This window comes from Paramisgurnus dabryanus, chromosome 1 (genome assembly GCF_030506205.2).
Source record: "Paramisgurnus dabryanus chromosome 1, PD_genome_1.1, whole genome shotgun sequence".
NCBI lineage: Eukaryota > Metazoa > Chordata > Actinopteri > Cypriniformes > Cobitidae > Paramisgurnus > Paramisgurnus dabryanus.
The window spans coordinates 9,433,726-9,450,906 of NC_133337.1; the positions used below are offsets into that span (position 1 = coordinate 9,433,726).

Genomic DNA, 17,181 nt, shown 5'->3' on the forward strand with positions numbered 1-17,181 from the left:
CTGCACACAAGTAATGTTTTTAGTAAGGAATTTTGCTTAAAACTATTATAGGCCTAGTCCTGGCTTAAGCTAATCCTTGTCTAGGAAACCACCCCATTAAATTTTAAGAGTGAGGTTGTGGCTTTATAAGATTCCTCTTGTGGGATTTACGTGTGTGGCATCTTCCAAATATAGATACCAGAACATGACAGATAGTAATGGTTTAAGCAAATTGGTCTCCACAAAGGGATTATTTACTAATATTAAGCATGTTGTGAGCTTTGAAACCCCATTCACTGACACAAAACAACAGAAACATTATTGTAGAGATTAGCTCTCCACAATTGAATGAGCGGAGTAATCTGAGTAAGATTAGGGAACGCTATGTAACTAATGATGTCTTTCTCTGTTCTTGATTGACATTTATCTGAGTTCCTATAGGAAGCATGGGCTGTCTCTGATCCATTGTCCTGGTTTTGATGTACAACGTATTGGTCATTGGTATGTATGTCGATGTATTTACTCCTTTGAGTCATTGCATTTTAAAACCCTACAGCTTTAGTGGTGCTTTTTCATAAATGTCAGTTATTGTGGTGCATAAAACTTGAAAATAGTAGCCTCATTTTAGAGGTTATTGTTTGATTAAAAAATGAAGTCTGTTGTAGAATCATTAGGATTATTTTTATTGTCTATTCTAATGAGAATCATCATTAAGAACAATGGGAAATACAACAAAGCAGAGAATCCATTACGGTAATGACGTCTGGGTTGTCAGTGTATTTAATAGTCATAATGTCACAATGCAAAACATCTTAATCACCTTCAAAAATGGGCTTTGGTTTCTTTATGCGAGTTATAAATTACGTATTTGGTCTTTATATTTTATATATTAATCATTATTTTACCAGTAAAGTCCCTGTAAAATCAGATATTAAATGTGTTCTGTGTCCACCCAACCAAATTTAAATGAAGGAAAAAACTTCAAGAATATAAAATAAATGTAAAATTGAAATCTTCGAAAAATAGGCATCATTCTCTGCTCTCAAACCCGGGGGCATGTCGGCTGTCTGCGCTAAAACCACGCCCACTCGCGGGAAAACTGCCATCTCTCACAACTTTCAGCTACAACTTGAATGGATGTTCATGATTGTGTTAGGGACACAATCAGTGGGTCACATTAGTATAATACAGTGGTTCTCAATTTAAGTCCTCACCCCCCCCTCCCTCCAGAACATTTGAGATGTCTCCATATATAAAAACACTTGATTCAGTTCATCAGCTTGTTAGTGTGTTAATTAAGGAGCCTGATGAGTGAAATCAGGTGTTTAATAGGTGGAGACATCTGAAACATTCTGAGAGGGGAGGCCCGAGGACTGGAATTGAGAACCACTGGTATAATATACCCAAGGCCATGTTGCATAAGATGTAACCAGGGGCTTTGCAATATGTAGATTGTAGATATGTAGACTTTGCAAGATGTATTGGGGCCCCATTCATTTTTCTATTACTTTTTGGTAAAAGCCTGCTAAGTGATTTTTTTAAATTTAAATTTTTTTCAATTTCTAAGTTGGGTGTGTAAGTCACCAAATCCAACCTTATATTATTTAATCACTGTCTTGTTCCCTAAAACATTTCAAAACACTATGTCTGCAACCCTAGTAACTGATAGCTGGGATTGAAAACATTTTTACACAGCGGGGTTAGTTGTCACACAGTGTTACAATTAAGCCTCAAGCATGCAATGATAATAAAATGAAAACAATGTAAATACTATTCTTTAAAATGCATGTTTGTATTCTTGGTTAAAGTTTGAATGCTTATAGATTCATTTTTGGCATGTTTTGTGCCATTAATATCAATGTAAATGAATACACTGACAATCAAAAGTAACAGATTTACAACGGGGCACGTGCCCCAGTTAAAGGGGTCTAGTGACGCCTCTAGATGTGACATTAGCCCTGACTGAGGATCTGAGAGTTTTTACTTGCCTTAAAATAAGCAGTTCACTTCAGCTTCTAAATACACCCTCAGTGAAATGTATGGGGCATGATAAAGAAATGTCAAAGTCAGTCTTCATGCCGGATTATCCTAAATCGAGATATATTGCTTTGGAGGTTCTTCACAGAGGAACATGTCCAAAAAGACGCCAGTGACTAATCGGGAGGCCGAGCTATGGCGCTAAGATGTAGCCTTAGGCGGTTTGTGGTCTTGTGGTGATACAGCCTTAAGGGCCACAGTGGCCCTGGTTAATACACATCTTCACATCAAACACAGAAACGTCTCACTTTGATCAGAAGACAAAGGTCAGGGCAGCATCTTTTAAGACAAAATACTGGGGCGGGTGTTGTGAAGTCTCTTCAGTCGCTTAATACAATCAAAGCCAGAGTTAATGGTTGAAACCCATGCACGTCGTTTCTCATCAATTACTTTCTATATTAGTGAATATATTTATAAGGTACTAAATAAATTTGCACAGTATATATAAAGAATAAGTTGATTAACTTTCCAAGTATTAGATGTAATAATGAAGAATACATTTACTTTTTTCAAAACAACTTAGAGTGCATTCTAGGTTTACAATTGAGCAGTTCCCTGGGGCTCAACCCCATGACCATTTGCATTGCTAATGCATCGCTTTACTTAACTGAACCACAAGAAAACTTAATGTCAAAGTATTGTCCAGGAGTATGTAGTATGTAGCCCACGAATGGTACTGCAAATTGTCACAATGCGCATGCGTCAAACGTCACTGGATGTGTATACTGTAAGTCAAATGAACTATGCTTTTCAAAGCTGTGCGTTCTACTGTGTACGTATTCTCGCGTAGGCATAAAAACATACTATACCCAGGGCTTTAGTTGAATATCTATAGTTCTACTGTTTTTTTACACAAATAATTTGTGACCTTTATCAGAAAACGTGCCCTAACATTCATAACCGAGCACAATTTTTAACTATACTGTTACATTAAAATGAAAGAAATATGGAGAATGTAAAACATATAGTGATCAACATAGTCTTTGCAAGTCCAAACAGATCTTCCCAAAGTTCCCAGTTTCCCAGGACTTTCAGGCCAGATCAGACCCACAGAGGAGCCTCAGGACACAGTTATAGTATACAAACCCACGTTTGCATATATTCCATATGAACCTTTTTCCCTTGAATCCTATTAGTGGCTGAACTTGGTTTAACTGGAAAAGACTCCAGACTTCACTCGATTAGGTCTAATAGGATTACAGGGCTGGTATGGGCCGGGCGTTTTAAATAAGACAGGAATTTTGGCAGACACCTGCTACATGTACTGCTTTAATCTTGTTTGTGGCCAGATGTTCTGGTTAGACTCGTTGGAGGTCTAACCAGGTTTTCTGTTCCACTTGTGCCAAAGCAATTATAGAAGGGAATGTCATTTCCATTCACCTTGATTGGATAATACAGTTAGTAATGTAATCTGCATTTTAGTCTTGACAGCTAAATTAGGATTCAACTGACATGTTTTATTATTGCCCAAACACAAATCAGCTAACATGACGGTGATATACTGTACACACTCACACCTGAGTTTAAGTAAGGGATGAAGTACTGCCAGCCGGGTTGGATGAACATTATCCTGCTTATTACTCGGCTACTTGCCACAAAGTAAATTACTGGACATTAAATATTGATTTATTGTTATTGATTTAGGAATATATTGTATTAGCTCAACTGCAAACTTTCCATGAGGAATCATTTTTTTCCAGTGGCTTTAAGCCAAGATGAGATGTTCAAACAAGACAAACATACAATTTGGTTTAATAATCCGCAGATATATTATTTGTTATCTGGGAATAACATGGAGTGTCAATCAGGATGAGGTACTCCAGAGTGCTTTTTAAATGATTTTTTTTATGTCTCTAAATGTTCAGGTTTTCTTTAGCTCAATTTCTAGTTTAATACCTTGGGAGCACACATAAATGTATGTATTTCTATTGTCTTTTCATTGGAAGAAACAATGCTTTTGGGCCATATTGGGCATTGGCACCATGTCAATATGTCGGTTCACTCGTATCCTTTGAAAAAGCTTCAACACAATCTGCCAAAGGAATGTATTCATTTGACCTGTGAATCATTATATTTTTTACTAGGAACATGGGAGGGCATGTCTGGAGCATCTGGACAAGGAGGGTAATCCAGAGAGGTCAGACAGATAAACAGGTTTCCGAGCTTTCCATCGTGTTTTTACACACAATATATCGAATTTAAAAGACGCTGGCTTAATCCTATTAGTATTGAAAGACCCTCACAGATCAAAGAGGGACTAACATAAGACACGCCCCGAAATAACAGGAACAGCCTTTTAGGATTTGATCAGTCCCCGATCGTGGATCATCTTGGAAAGTTTTGCTTGATAGTTAATCAAGGCCTCTGATGATTGGATCAAAGTTGAGTTGTTTTATAGAAACCTTCCTATACTGGAAAGTTTCTTCTCTATCATCTAGTAAACGTGATCGGCTTTGGCTTTCTCCCAGGAGACTTAAAATTTGAAAGCCTTACATTCTGTACACTCAACTATACTCCGGGCTTAAAACTGCCTGTCCCTGTTGCACATCTTTAGACTGGCCCACCCTCCTGTCATTCTGAGTTTGAGTCTCAGGTCAGTCGGGGTGGGTGGTCTGCATGCAGTCTGCTTTAGCCCTATTAGTCAGATGGGGTCCAAACAGCACCCGCGCCCCTCTATTCACTCTTAGTCTTGTGTAATTCCTCTGATCGTAAACCACTTTTCCTTATACAAGGAGGTAAGTTGTGATGGGTGTATACTGTATACTCTGAGGACAGTACGCTTCAATGAGATACACCTCACTTTCAAACACAGGCAATGTGGCAAAAACACAGATGTACTGTAACCCACATTTTACCACTTTAACAGTGTTGTGAGCCATAGTTTTTGAAAATGTTCATGTACACACAATAATGCTGTCAAAAAAAGCCATGAAAACACTTTAAAAAGATGTATAATGTGTGCCAGTCGATGGGGATATTAGGTAACGCTTTAGATTACAGCCCGGAAAGTACTGGGTAAGTACAGCGAATTTACAGCGTATGTTTCTGTAATTATAGTTTACTTATGAAGTACGTACGTGTAATTATAAGGGAACAATTTATAATATTTGGGGAATAAAGGGGTAACAACCAGGAAAAATACAAATAATATATGCAGTAAAGTACTGCGTAAGTACAGCGAATTTATAGCATACATTTCTGTAATTATAGTGTACTTATACAGTACATACATGTAATTTTAAGGGAACAATTAATAATATTTTCGTAACAAAGGGGTAACAAGTGCCACTTTAATTTACAGCCCGCAGATGTTGTATTTACTCTTTAACTACGTGAAACAAGGGGGTAACAAGTGCCACTTTAATTTACAGCCCGCAGATGTTGTATTTACACTGTAACTACATGAAACAAGGGGGTAACAAGTGCCACTTTAATTTACAGCCCGCAGATTCTGTACTTACTCTGTAACTACGTGAAACAAGGGGGTAAAACATTTCGACTTAGACTGTAACAACACAAAACAGTAACTACAGAAAATACACTCTTAGAAAGGATGTGTTAATTTTTTACACATCTTTGTGTGTTAAGTTTTTAACACATTATGTGTAATTTTAACACATTATATATCATTTTGTGTTGATTTTGTGTTAAAATATAACACAAGTTGTGTTAAAATATAACACAAAATGTGTTGTTTCCATAATAACACAGAGATGGGTGGATTGTGGGACAACGCATTTAATGTGTTTTTAACACATTTGTTCTAAGAGTGTAGTTATAGTTTTGCTTGCTTTGTTTTCTCCAAAGTTGCCTTGCCTATTTTTAATTTTGCTTGATGACCCAACAAATTCCTGTACTCTTTTTCTTTCTTAAGGTAAGTAACCTTTATTGAAAATTCTAAATAAATTGTATCGTACTAATAAATAGCATAAACACATTAACTGAATTTTACGTTTTGTTTAGTAATCTAAAATACTTACTGCATATATTATTTGTATTTTTCCTGGTTGTTACCCCTTTGTTCCCCAAATATTATAAATTGTTCCCTTGTAATTACACATAAGTACTTCATAAGTATACTATAATTACAGAAACATACGCTGTAAATTCGCTGTACTTACGCAGTACTTCACTGCATATATTATTTGTATTTTTCCTGGTTGTTACCCCTTTATTCCCCAAATATTATAAATTGTTCCCTTATAATTACACGTACGTACTTCATAAGTAAACTATAATTACAGAAACATATGCTGTAAATTCGCTGTACTTACGTAGTACTTTCCGGGCTGTAATCTAAAGCGTTACCGGATATTACTTTGTAAAGCAACATTACACACCTGCGCACGTACACATTCTTCTACAGAGAGATAAATACAAAAAAAGCTTCGGGATAATGATGTAGCCTTATTACCACAAGTGATGTCGTACTACAAGCATTGTCGTGTAAACATACAGCCAAAGAGCATTAAACGTTTCCGGTTTCAGTTAAAAACATTGTATAAATGGCCTTGATAAAAATCTATGTATTCATTTTAACTTTACATTTTAAAAATTAATGCTGCAATGACCAATTTAAGCTGATCATAACCCATGGTAGACAAATCATAAATAAGATATCTTTCATATTGATAGTTAGCACTGAGATAAATGGATCATGGCCAAGATCATAGTCTTGTGTTTATCATAGTCAAAATAAACCCTTGTAAAATGTGGCTCGTATGGTTACAGTAACACAGCACTTATGTCAGCAGATACACCCGGATACCGTTCATGAGCCCCATTTACTTCCATAGTAGTATTTTTTCCTTCTATAGAAGTGAATTGGGCTCATGAATGGGTTTGTTACAAACATTCCTTAAAATATCTTCCCACATGTTCATCAGAACAAAGAAATTAAAAAAAATTATAATAAAAAAAACTTTGTAAACATGTCTAAAGGATAACACGTCAGTCACGTCACTGCAATCACGTGATTTTAGTGTCGTGCATGCAGTTCACAACAGACAATGGAATACAATGCTGAGTCGTAATTTTTGTTAATTTTGGACCAAAATGTATTTTCGATGCTTCAACACACTCTAACTGGCCCACTGATGTCACATGGACAACTTTGATGATGTTTTTATTAACTTTCTAAACATGAACAGTATATCGTACATAGATTTTTAATGGAGGGTCAGCAAGCTCTCTGACTAAATATAAAACATCTTAAATTGCGTTCTGAAGATGAATGGAGATCTTCCAAGTTTGGAATGACATGAGGGTGACTTTTAATTTTCTGTCGGTCTTAGTACACGTTTTAATTACAGAAGAGTCGAGTTTTAAATAGAAAAAATATTGCAACTCTTTGGTTATTTTTGAGTGCGATGCTAAATGGTCTAATCAGATTCATTAAGTTATGCTAAGCTATGCTAAAAGTGGTACCATCAGACCCTGAGATCGGCTGAATGGATTCCAAAACGGTAGAAATCAACTCTAGGGGAGCTGGAAAATGAGCATATTTTCAAAAAATAAAGTGGAGTGTCCCTTTAGGCTGCAATCCACAACTTTTCTTGGTTAAAAATTAAAAATCTGTTATTGAGCAATCACATAAATTATTGCGGTAACAGTGATTTCTTTTTTAGAGATTGACCCTACCTTCCAATGAGTGCATGGCCAGGGCCACAGGGACGACTGATTGCTGTAGCTTGCATTTGGTTTGGTCCACTGATTCTGCTGGTTTGTCATGGGGGCTGAATCAACGCTGGAGAATGGCAGAAACATTACTGCTTTCCTTATGCTGGACACTGAAAACACAACATAATCTGACATTGAAAAATGTGATGCATCATTGTTTCAGCTCAGTGTTGTAGCATCACTCATTCATACATTCCAGATTTCCATACTTTCATTAACTGTCTTATTTGTTTGGTTTGTCTTACCTGAAAATATCTCGAATTTGCCATACTGTGAGTGTTGTGTCATTTAATTCATAAATAGAGTGTGTTCATACACAGCCCATATGTTTGAACTCTTTTTTACATAAGGCTTTATTTTTGTGCTTATTTTGTGGTTTTCTGTTGCAAATGATTCAGATATTGAAGATGTATTTATATTTATTCGTTATTGTGTGCAAAAAGTAGTGTTGCAACATTTTAGTCTTTAATTATTTTGTGCTAATGAGATTTTTGTCCTGTACCAAGCTGCAAACTGGCCTGTTAATCTTCAGTGTTGATCTCACACTGATTCTGTTGTAAATCACCACTGGTCCTGATGAGAGGACTTTGTTCCTGAGACTGCAGCATGACTGTTGCCGATGGCGACAGATGCCGCTCAGCTCTCTAAAACCTCCAACATAATGGGCTTATAAGAACATGACAGGAAGCGTGTGATTTGGGCCATTTTTCCTAAATGATGAAGGGCAAATTAACCTGACAGACAAAATGACGGTTCAGGGCCCGCTGGAGGAAGAATCAGAGAGATTAGGCCAAGTGCCAGAACTGTGGAAGGACCGAGGAGCAAAACTACAGTAGACACTAAAAGCCTCTTTATGTATGTATGTATGTATGAGGACAATACAGTTTGCAATAAACTACAGTATATCTTCTTTCAAAAATTTTCTTGTTCCTTTCAAGGGAACTCGTGCTGCGTCGCTAAAGCTACACTATGGGAATACCTTCTGCGTTATCCACACTATTCCTACGCCCCATGACGCTTTGCGCGAATACTGTCACTGAACCGGAACCTGCGTTTTCCATGATGATTACGAACATAATTTCATTTATGAGCCAGTGTGAGGATGAAATTAAAAAGTGTCCTGATACATCATATGAAGATATATTGAATCATTTTATGTTGTTCCTCGGGGGACAGGGGTTATGGGTCTTCAATGCGCAAATATAAAAGCACAGAGACATACCAGTATCTCTACAGTGGGACAGTCAGTCGAGTGTTTAATACATTGAATATACCAAGACTTCTTGTTTTTAACCTTTTCAGGTGATAGTTTAAAATGACACAACTGTCCCTCTGGTGTGAGTTTTTTTTAAACAGCAATTTTTAATCTACTTGTTTGAGTTTTTATGGCGACACATCAAGCTTCAAGCGATCCGACAGCAGCAGTAACATATGCTTCTCATTCAACACATTGTAAGTTATTTAAACTAACCACAATAAACATATTAAAATACTTTTACATGTTTTCAGTATTGTTTTCGTTTGCGTTTTATGCCGGTCTTCCTGGATTTCATAATGAGCATTAAAATGCCAGTCAAAACGGCAGACTCGTATTAGGACTACCATTAGCTGTAGTGGCTCACCAGAAGTTTTACTCAAATATGGCGGCGCCCGCATTTACGTCAAAAATAAGGTGGATAGTGTTTGGAGCACGTATGTGAAATCAGTCCAGTGGTCAGGTAACACAACAAAGGTGGGTGATGTAGGAACCAGGGAACTATAAAAATGTTCAATTGGCAAGTGTTTCTCTACTGGTTTGCATGGTATAAGTGATGTTAAATCTCTCTCTCTCTCTCTCTCTCTCTCTCTCTCTCTCTCTCTCTCTCTCTCTCTCTCTCTCTCTCTCTCTCTCTCTCTCTCTCTCTCTCTCTCTCTCTCTCTCTCTCTCTCTCTCTCTCTCTCTCGCTCTCTCTCTCTCGCTCTCTCGCTGCAGCAGTTGAATGTCCCAGACACCAGTATGATTTAGAGACAGTCCACAATGCTGCTAAAAATGCCCCTGTCCATCAGTCAGCATTTCGAGGACGGAGCTGCATTTAGCTTCCTTTATTTGAGACAATTATCCCTGCTCTCGGGTCTGCGTCCACACTGGGCCACTATATGTTGTCATTATGAGGCGAGTAAGTATTTCTCCCAAACAACAGGGGCATTTTATAGAGTTAATACCATAATAAGGCCTCCTTTTGCAAAGTAATGTCACTAAGGGCTTTTGTCAGTGCCTTTACCAATGGCACTGTTTGACACATTCAGGGGTCATAAATCCCAAGCCATTTTCCATTTACTTCAATTAACTGAACAGTAAAAGCCTACACTTGGAATTTTTTTGGGATACAAGGGGAATGCTGGTAAACGCGTACATCTTATTCTGCAAGCTACTGCATTTGACATTCTTGTCATTGCACGTTTCATATTATTATTTTTTTACGATTTTTGCATAATAGGTGGCACTATACTTATTATTATTTCAAATTTTGCTCATGCTATTTTGGTAATTTTTGTTAATGCTACCCACAACAAATCCTGCAGCTATTAGAGGGATGTGCTATTGTAAGCAGTTTTTGCCTGGTAAACAAATAAAATGGTCAAAACATGCATTGGTAAGTAACCACACAGAACAACAACATCCTGAAAAGCAGGTTTCGCTTGGACCCGCTTCACTCGTATTTCTTGTAATTGCAAAGGGATCCTTTTTAGTATTATTTTCGGATGACATCAGGGTTTCAATAGGTTCAGCTTTAACTAGTGATGTACAGTGTAGAGTAAAAGCCTGCAGGCTTATGGGTCTTGCAGGAAGGGTTAGCTGCGTGTGTAGTGTAGGAAATACAGAATATGCTTCAAAATCGTAGCCTCAGGTAAAATGAACCCCAGTGCGAAGAGACCTCACAGGCGTATAAATCCAGAGCTGTTCTTGTTAAAAATGTTTAAGTCTGAAGGAAGATTTTCGTTGTGTATGTGTGTTTGTGATCTATGTGATATGAATGGTGCGTGTCTGTGGGAGATCTCAGAGGATGGGTTTCAGTCTGATGAGTTCGCCTTTCCTCCCTCGGGCCTCATTAAATTCTCTCCCATCAGAAACGACCCTGTGTGGGGTTTTGCTCTTCCATCTGCACCTTTTTAGCTCTGGGCCGAGAGACGAAACGCTCGTTTCCCCTCTCTCCGGTCCTCAGACGCCTTTGTTGCGGGTCTTTCAAGTAGAAGCACCTATTTATTTGCTCTTTTCACAGCTAATTCTTGGCTTTCTGCACTCGCTGGCCCTCATCTGGTGCTAAGCAGAGCTATGCCGGCTCGGCCTGTGCTCAGGTCCCGAGTCAGTGAGCCCAGATAATGGATAAAGTGAGAGATGAAGCAATGCGTCTCAAATCTGAAAACACTCGACTGAAAGCCATTACAGCTGGGTCATTACTAATACACAGTATAGTACATGTTTCCAGTATATGTGTCATATAGTGGATTAAATATTAGACTTGTATATTAAATATAGTTCTACAAGGTATTTTTACAGATCCTGTCATACTGTATCATGGATTTTGAATAATCACTGCTTTGGTTACAGTACTACCAAGTTATTTCATGTGTTGTTGTTTTTTAAACTGATAACTTTTTTTTAGTTTCACTTCTTCACTGTTCAATTTTTGTGAAATCCATTAGGGAACTGGCCTTTACAGTTAATGATATCATTACTTCAGTAAGTGTACATTGTAAGTCGGGTGTGGGAAGTAAAAGGGCTAGGGGTGCTGCAGCACCCCCTAATTCCACAAGATTGCAATTTTGGTTCTTTTATATTTTTATTCATTTGGAGTGTATTGTTGAATGTGGCGTAACTTGTTGGCACACACTATTTACACTAGTATTGTAAAATAAAGCTTAAAAAAGACAGTCAGAATTAAACATCTTTAGGGGCACATGTTGCTCACGGCTTTTGACATGATATCCCTGGTTTAAAGTTACCCATTGTCGACCTCACTTGTTTCCCGTTTTTATCCCATATCACATCAAAAAGGGATTTATTTTCCATAAAAAGGAAGAAAATGTTTGAAAAGTGAAAATAAATTACCCTAAGAATAAATAATTAAAGAATGAATAAAATAAAAAATTAATGAATTAAGATATCCTGTGCAAATAAGTATCTGCCAATGATTTAAAGCATCTGGACGCCGGTGAAGTCATAGCCAGTTACGTCATAGTTACATGCAATAATATTATAAACAGAAGTGTAAAATGCATAGAGAAATCATAACACTCAAAACCACACCCCTACAAAATTGAAATCATGACAAAAAATGAATAAATTGCAAAAAATATTAATGTTTTAGGGGCAGTTGCCCAGACGTAAGTCTAGTTCCCAACCAAAATGCAAGTTTGAGCTGTCTTAACTGAAAACACCTTTCACTGACTTCTTTTTGTCTCACATCAGTAATGTTTTTTGTAGGGTATGCTTGTTAAAGGGGACATTTCACAAGACTTTTTATGTAAAATAAATATTTGGTGTCCCCAGAGTACATATGTGAAATTTTAGCTCAAAATATCATATAGATAATTTATTATAACATGTTAAAATTGCCACTTTGTAGGTGTGAGCAAAAATTTGGTGTTTTTTGTGTGTGTCCTTTAAAATGCAAATGAGCTGATCTCTGCACTAAATGGCAGTACAGTGGTTGGATAGTGCAGATTAAAGAGCAGTATTATTATTATTACCTTCTGACATCACAAGGGGAGCCAAATTTCAATGAGCTATTTTTTTCCATGCTTGCAGAAAATGGTTTACCAAAACTAAGTTACTGGGTTGATCACATTTTCTAGGTTGATAGAAGCACTGGGGACCCAATTATAGCACTTAAACATGGAAAAAGTAAAATTTTCATGATATGTCCCCTTTAAAACTTAAATGTACCAATATAACTAAGGCCTTGTCCTGTCTTTATCGCTGTCCCTACGAATTTATTCTATCTATTTGTTGTGAAAAAAATAACTAGAAAATATTGGGCATATAAAGTAATGACCATCAGCAAACATGCATTCAGGTTGCATAGTTTCACAAAAGAAAGTACATCACCTGCGAATGCATTAAATTCATTGCATTAGATAAAGTATCATTCCCGTTCTCAAAACAAACATTTCATAGTATTCCTAACCAGCTTCCCAATGTCATTTTTAGTGGATGAATGAAGTCACTTAACTTAAAGTTAACAAGTGTGGTTATTCAGTACTATAGACATACAACTACACAACTATACACATGTTTGACTTCAATTACAACTGGACAATCTCTAAAGATTATCCTTTAAATAAATAACACTTGACATCTAATGTAAGACAAAGAGAGCGGATGAATTTTGTTTGTGTCCGTCTGGTCCATGCTCCTTTTTTTTTAAAACACCACAAACGAAACTACAGTCAAACCCAAGGCCAGAGCAGGAATTTAATGTCATCTCTGATTGGGCAATGCCTCACCTTGCCATGAACCTCTCCGCTGTCACTGATTGGACGAGGTGAGCTAAGCCTCACTTGTGTCTGAACCTTGTATCGGGTGAGATGTTGGTTCGGTGATGTGAGAGTAAGAGGGTCTCGGGGAAGTTGAGCTCAGTTTTAAGAGCTCTTGGCGTCAGAGAGTTTGGAGAGCTCCTTAATCACTCCACTGGCATGAGAACACTGCAGACTGGAAAGGTCTGACAGCCGCCTCGTTTCAACAAGTCATTTCACTCACTGTCATTAAATTATATGAAGTCCAGAATGTAAATAACTGCTTCCCTTTAGGAATTTATCTGGACTTAGTGAATTTATTACACTTGAGGAAACAGCTGAAACTGATTTAAAGTGCAGTTTATCAGATGTCCACAAGAGGTCACTGTTTAGACTGCACAAAATGTGGCCGAAACTAATATGAAACTTTTACTCTTTGTTAGCTAAACATCTTTTAAAGATTTATACGTTTGTTAACATTTGTAATTATAGTAGTTATTACTATTTCATAAACTTTGGTAATGCCAGTACAATTGTTTATGTCATCTCATAGTTACTTTAACAAATGTAATAAAAAATAAACAACGTATTAGTCAATGCTGAAATTATGAACTAAAATTAATAAATGCTGTTGAAGTATTGTAAGTTAATGTTAGCTAATGCATTAACTCATGTTAACAAATACACTGATTTAATGGTTATTGTTTTGGTTGGTAGATGGTCACATGTTCAGTCAGCTTTTTAAAAAACAAATACATGATTTAAAAAGCACTTGCTAAAATGGATTGTCACCTTTTATCAACAAAACAAAATGTATGTGTAAAAATATTATTGAATTATAGTCAGATGTAATTGGTCATTTAAAGTTAAACGCAGTTAAGCCAGATTATAACCAAAAGGTCAGATTTCTTTTGAAGTGCACAAGATGCCTAATTTGTTTAACAACATCCTTCATCTTCTCACATCTCTTTTGTCATCACTCAGACAGGACCGTGTCCACATTTGTGATCTTGTGACTGACCTTTAAGATGGGTGGGCGATTGTCAGATATTGAGCAACCGCTGTCTTATGAATCACATCTGAATCAGAGATGAGGACGACACACTGCACTAGTTCCTCTGAAAACAAAACACACGGCTCTTTCACTCTCTATCTTACTCGTGCACACGGCCCTTATCAGTTCAGTGCCATTCACAAAGTGGTCATTTTATAAATTGTTTTGGGAGGGAGGGTCTCAACTTATAATGTTTGACAAAATCTCTTGCTTTCAGTCTGCCTCATATGTCTGCTTAAAATAATAGACAACCAAAAAAGACATTAAATTGAGGAATTAATATAAACTCCATTGGTACTTTAACAGTTACAGTGCAGTTCATGTTATAATATGAACAACTGCATCACTGTTAACTAACATTAACAAAAAATTAATTAACTATATTGCTCATTGTAAGTTCATGATAACCAAGTACCCTCTCAGGATTAAAGGTATCTCAAATGTACACATCTGTACATAATGGTATATATAAGGCCATTTTTACAGGGTATCCAAGTGAAAAAATTTGTTCCTTTATTTCTGAGCGTGTGCAATCATAAAGTGTTACTTCATTTAATTAAGAAAACTGCAACTAAGTATCACAGGATACCGTAATTTCTCAATTAAAAAGCTTAAAAACACTGTAAAATAGAGAAATCGGACACTTCTGTATTTTAGGGTATAAGCCAGTTCAAGAGCTGTGATCATATTTACAAGTGAACACTTTCATTATGGGTAAAGTCCTGTCCTCATTGGGTCCTACCAACTTTTTGCCCATTTCCAAATCTCTTTTGTCTTTATATCTCTTTTCAGAGACATCTCCATTATCTCATTGTCATTCAGATGTCATATATCTTCCCTCTCTATTTTCACCTGGCCTCTTCTCTCCATATCACCGCACAAATGACTTTCACACCCCCTGACACTGATCAACACCTGTGGATCTCTCTTATTTTCTCACTCATACTCTCTCTCTCTCTTCACAAATGACATTATTCTTGAGCTGGACTCCATGTGCTCATTTCGATCGCTGATATTTCCTCACACGTTCAGTCTTTTCTCGCTATTTTCCTTCAGTCTCTTGAGAGATTTACATGAGCGACTGTTTGAAGTGCTCAGCATTAATGCCCATCGAGGGCCCGTCCCTCCTGCTTTATGCTTGATCTGGTTTATGCTTTGACAGTTAAATTATTGATTGTAAATAATTGTTGCTTTTTTTGCACAGTCATACCACGTGTTGTTATTGTGACAGTCACTCATGTGCCCGATTTAAATGTATTCTTTAAAGTGAGTGCAAAACCACAAAGAGATGGGTGCAAAAAATCCCATGATTAATGGTGTTTCCTGAATATATCAAACAAGCATATGTAATGCAACCCAGATAGGGGAAGTTTGTTTGTTGTTGAACGTGATGACGACTGTTGCTTCTTCTTTCTTTTATCATTTTAATGTTTGCGGAGTAAGTTTGTCACTTTCTGTAAACAGATTGTATTGAAAATTTATTTCTGAAGAGCAGTTATATCAAATGTACCAGATATATAAAAACATGCATATCAAAAGATGTTTGTAGTATTTTTCTGATTCTTTTGTATCCCATGATCATAGTGAACTCTATTATACAGGTAATAAGGAAGATTTGCTTGCGTTAATAACATTAATATGAGGTTTAAACTAATGCATACAAGAAAGATGTGTAAAGTATAAACAAATGGGTCAAACAGGGACCGATGGGTTAAATTAACCTAGAAAATGTTTATATTTGTCCCAACAATGAGTTGAAATGTAGGTTCCCCCTTTTTGACCCATCGCTGGGTTGAAAATAATCCAGAGTGAAAAATCAATTATTTACAAATATGATATTTTGTCTATGCTTGTCCTATTACTTTTAAACTTCAGACCTTTGCATCACAAGAAGCAAAACAAATTTGTATGTATGTATGTTTTGTATTTTTCGATCTATATTTAAGTTTTAGTTTTGTTTTGCCTTTTCATCCAAAATCTGTTATTTTTCCTGCTGATTTACCAAATTGACCAGTAGGCCTGATCCCAACCTTATCTGTGATAGGAAATAAATGTATTGTTTCAATACAAAGTGACACCAGAGCTTAATATAGGGGCAGTTTACCGGCCATGGTTTAGATTAATCCAGGACTAGGCTTTAGTTATATTAGGACATTTAAGATGTTTTTATAAACATACCTTACAAAAAAAAACAATACTGGTGTGCATCTTGTGAACTAACAATGGCACTAATATATTTTGAGATATGTCAGTCATAACAGTTTTCAGTTAAGACTAAGCCCTGTCTGGGAAACCACCCCCCATATTAGATGAAATCTAAGAAGTGATCTTAATTTTGCTTGGATTTCTCTCAACAACATTTAGCCTGCATCTTAATATTACCCTATATTGTTGAAAAGACAAAATCAATGTCTTTCTATTATTGATTAACGGATGAGTCGAGTAAATGTGTGTAGATTAAATAAATAAATAAATGAGTTACCTGTGATCGGTGACTTCAGGTGTGATGCTCAGATTCTTGTTTGTATCTCTGATCTCTGTTTGTCTGTCTGTTTCTGTTTGTCGGCAAGACTCTGTCCAATATAAATCTTTATCTGTTTCCTCTTTTCTTCGTCCATTGAACCGGGTGCAAATGGGAAGTCTTAACTACCTCCTTATCTTGTATATTTTCATTGAATCTTAGTCATAGTTATTCATTTTTATGAAATGCATGATTTAATGAAATGTTGCATTAATATCTGTGTTATTGAAAATAAAATTACATCATTATAAAATTATAGAATTTGTAATAGGCAAAAAGTATATATATATATATATATACGTATATAATTATATATATATATATATATATATATATATATATATATATATATATATATATATATATATATATATACACTTTTTGCCTATTACAAATTATATTATTTTATTTTATT

At 36.2% G+C, this 17,181-nt stretch overlaps 1 protein-coding gene across 1 annotated transcript in view; it reads right to left on the reverse strand.

The window, feature by feature from the left end:
* tfec (transcription factor EC) overlaps positions 1 to 16,854 on the reverse strand; it is a 42,604-nt gene extending 25,750 nt beyond the window's left edge. Inside the window, exons 1-2 of the mRNA XM_065264417.2 lie at positions 16,728 to 16,854; positions 7,657 to 7,805 (exon numbers count right to left, since the gene is read on the reverse strand). Coding sequence (XP_065120489.2) covers positions 7,657 to 7,782 — 126 coding nt within the window. The 5' untranslated portion in view covers positions 7,783 to 7,805; positions 16,728 to 16,854. The remainder of the gene's footprint in view (positions 1 to 7,656; positions 7,806 to 16,727) is intronic.
* Between the last annotated feature and the right edge of the window lie 327 nt (positions 16,855 to 17,181).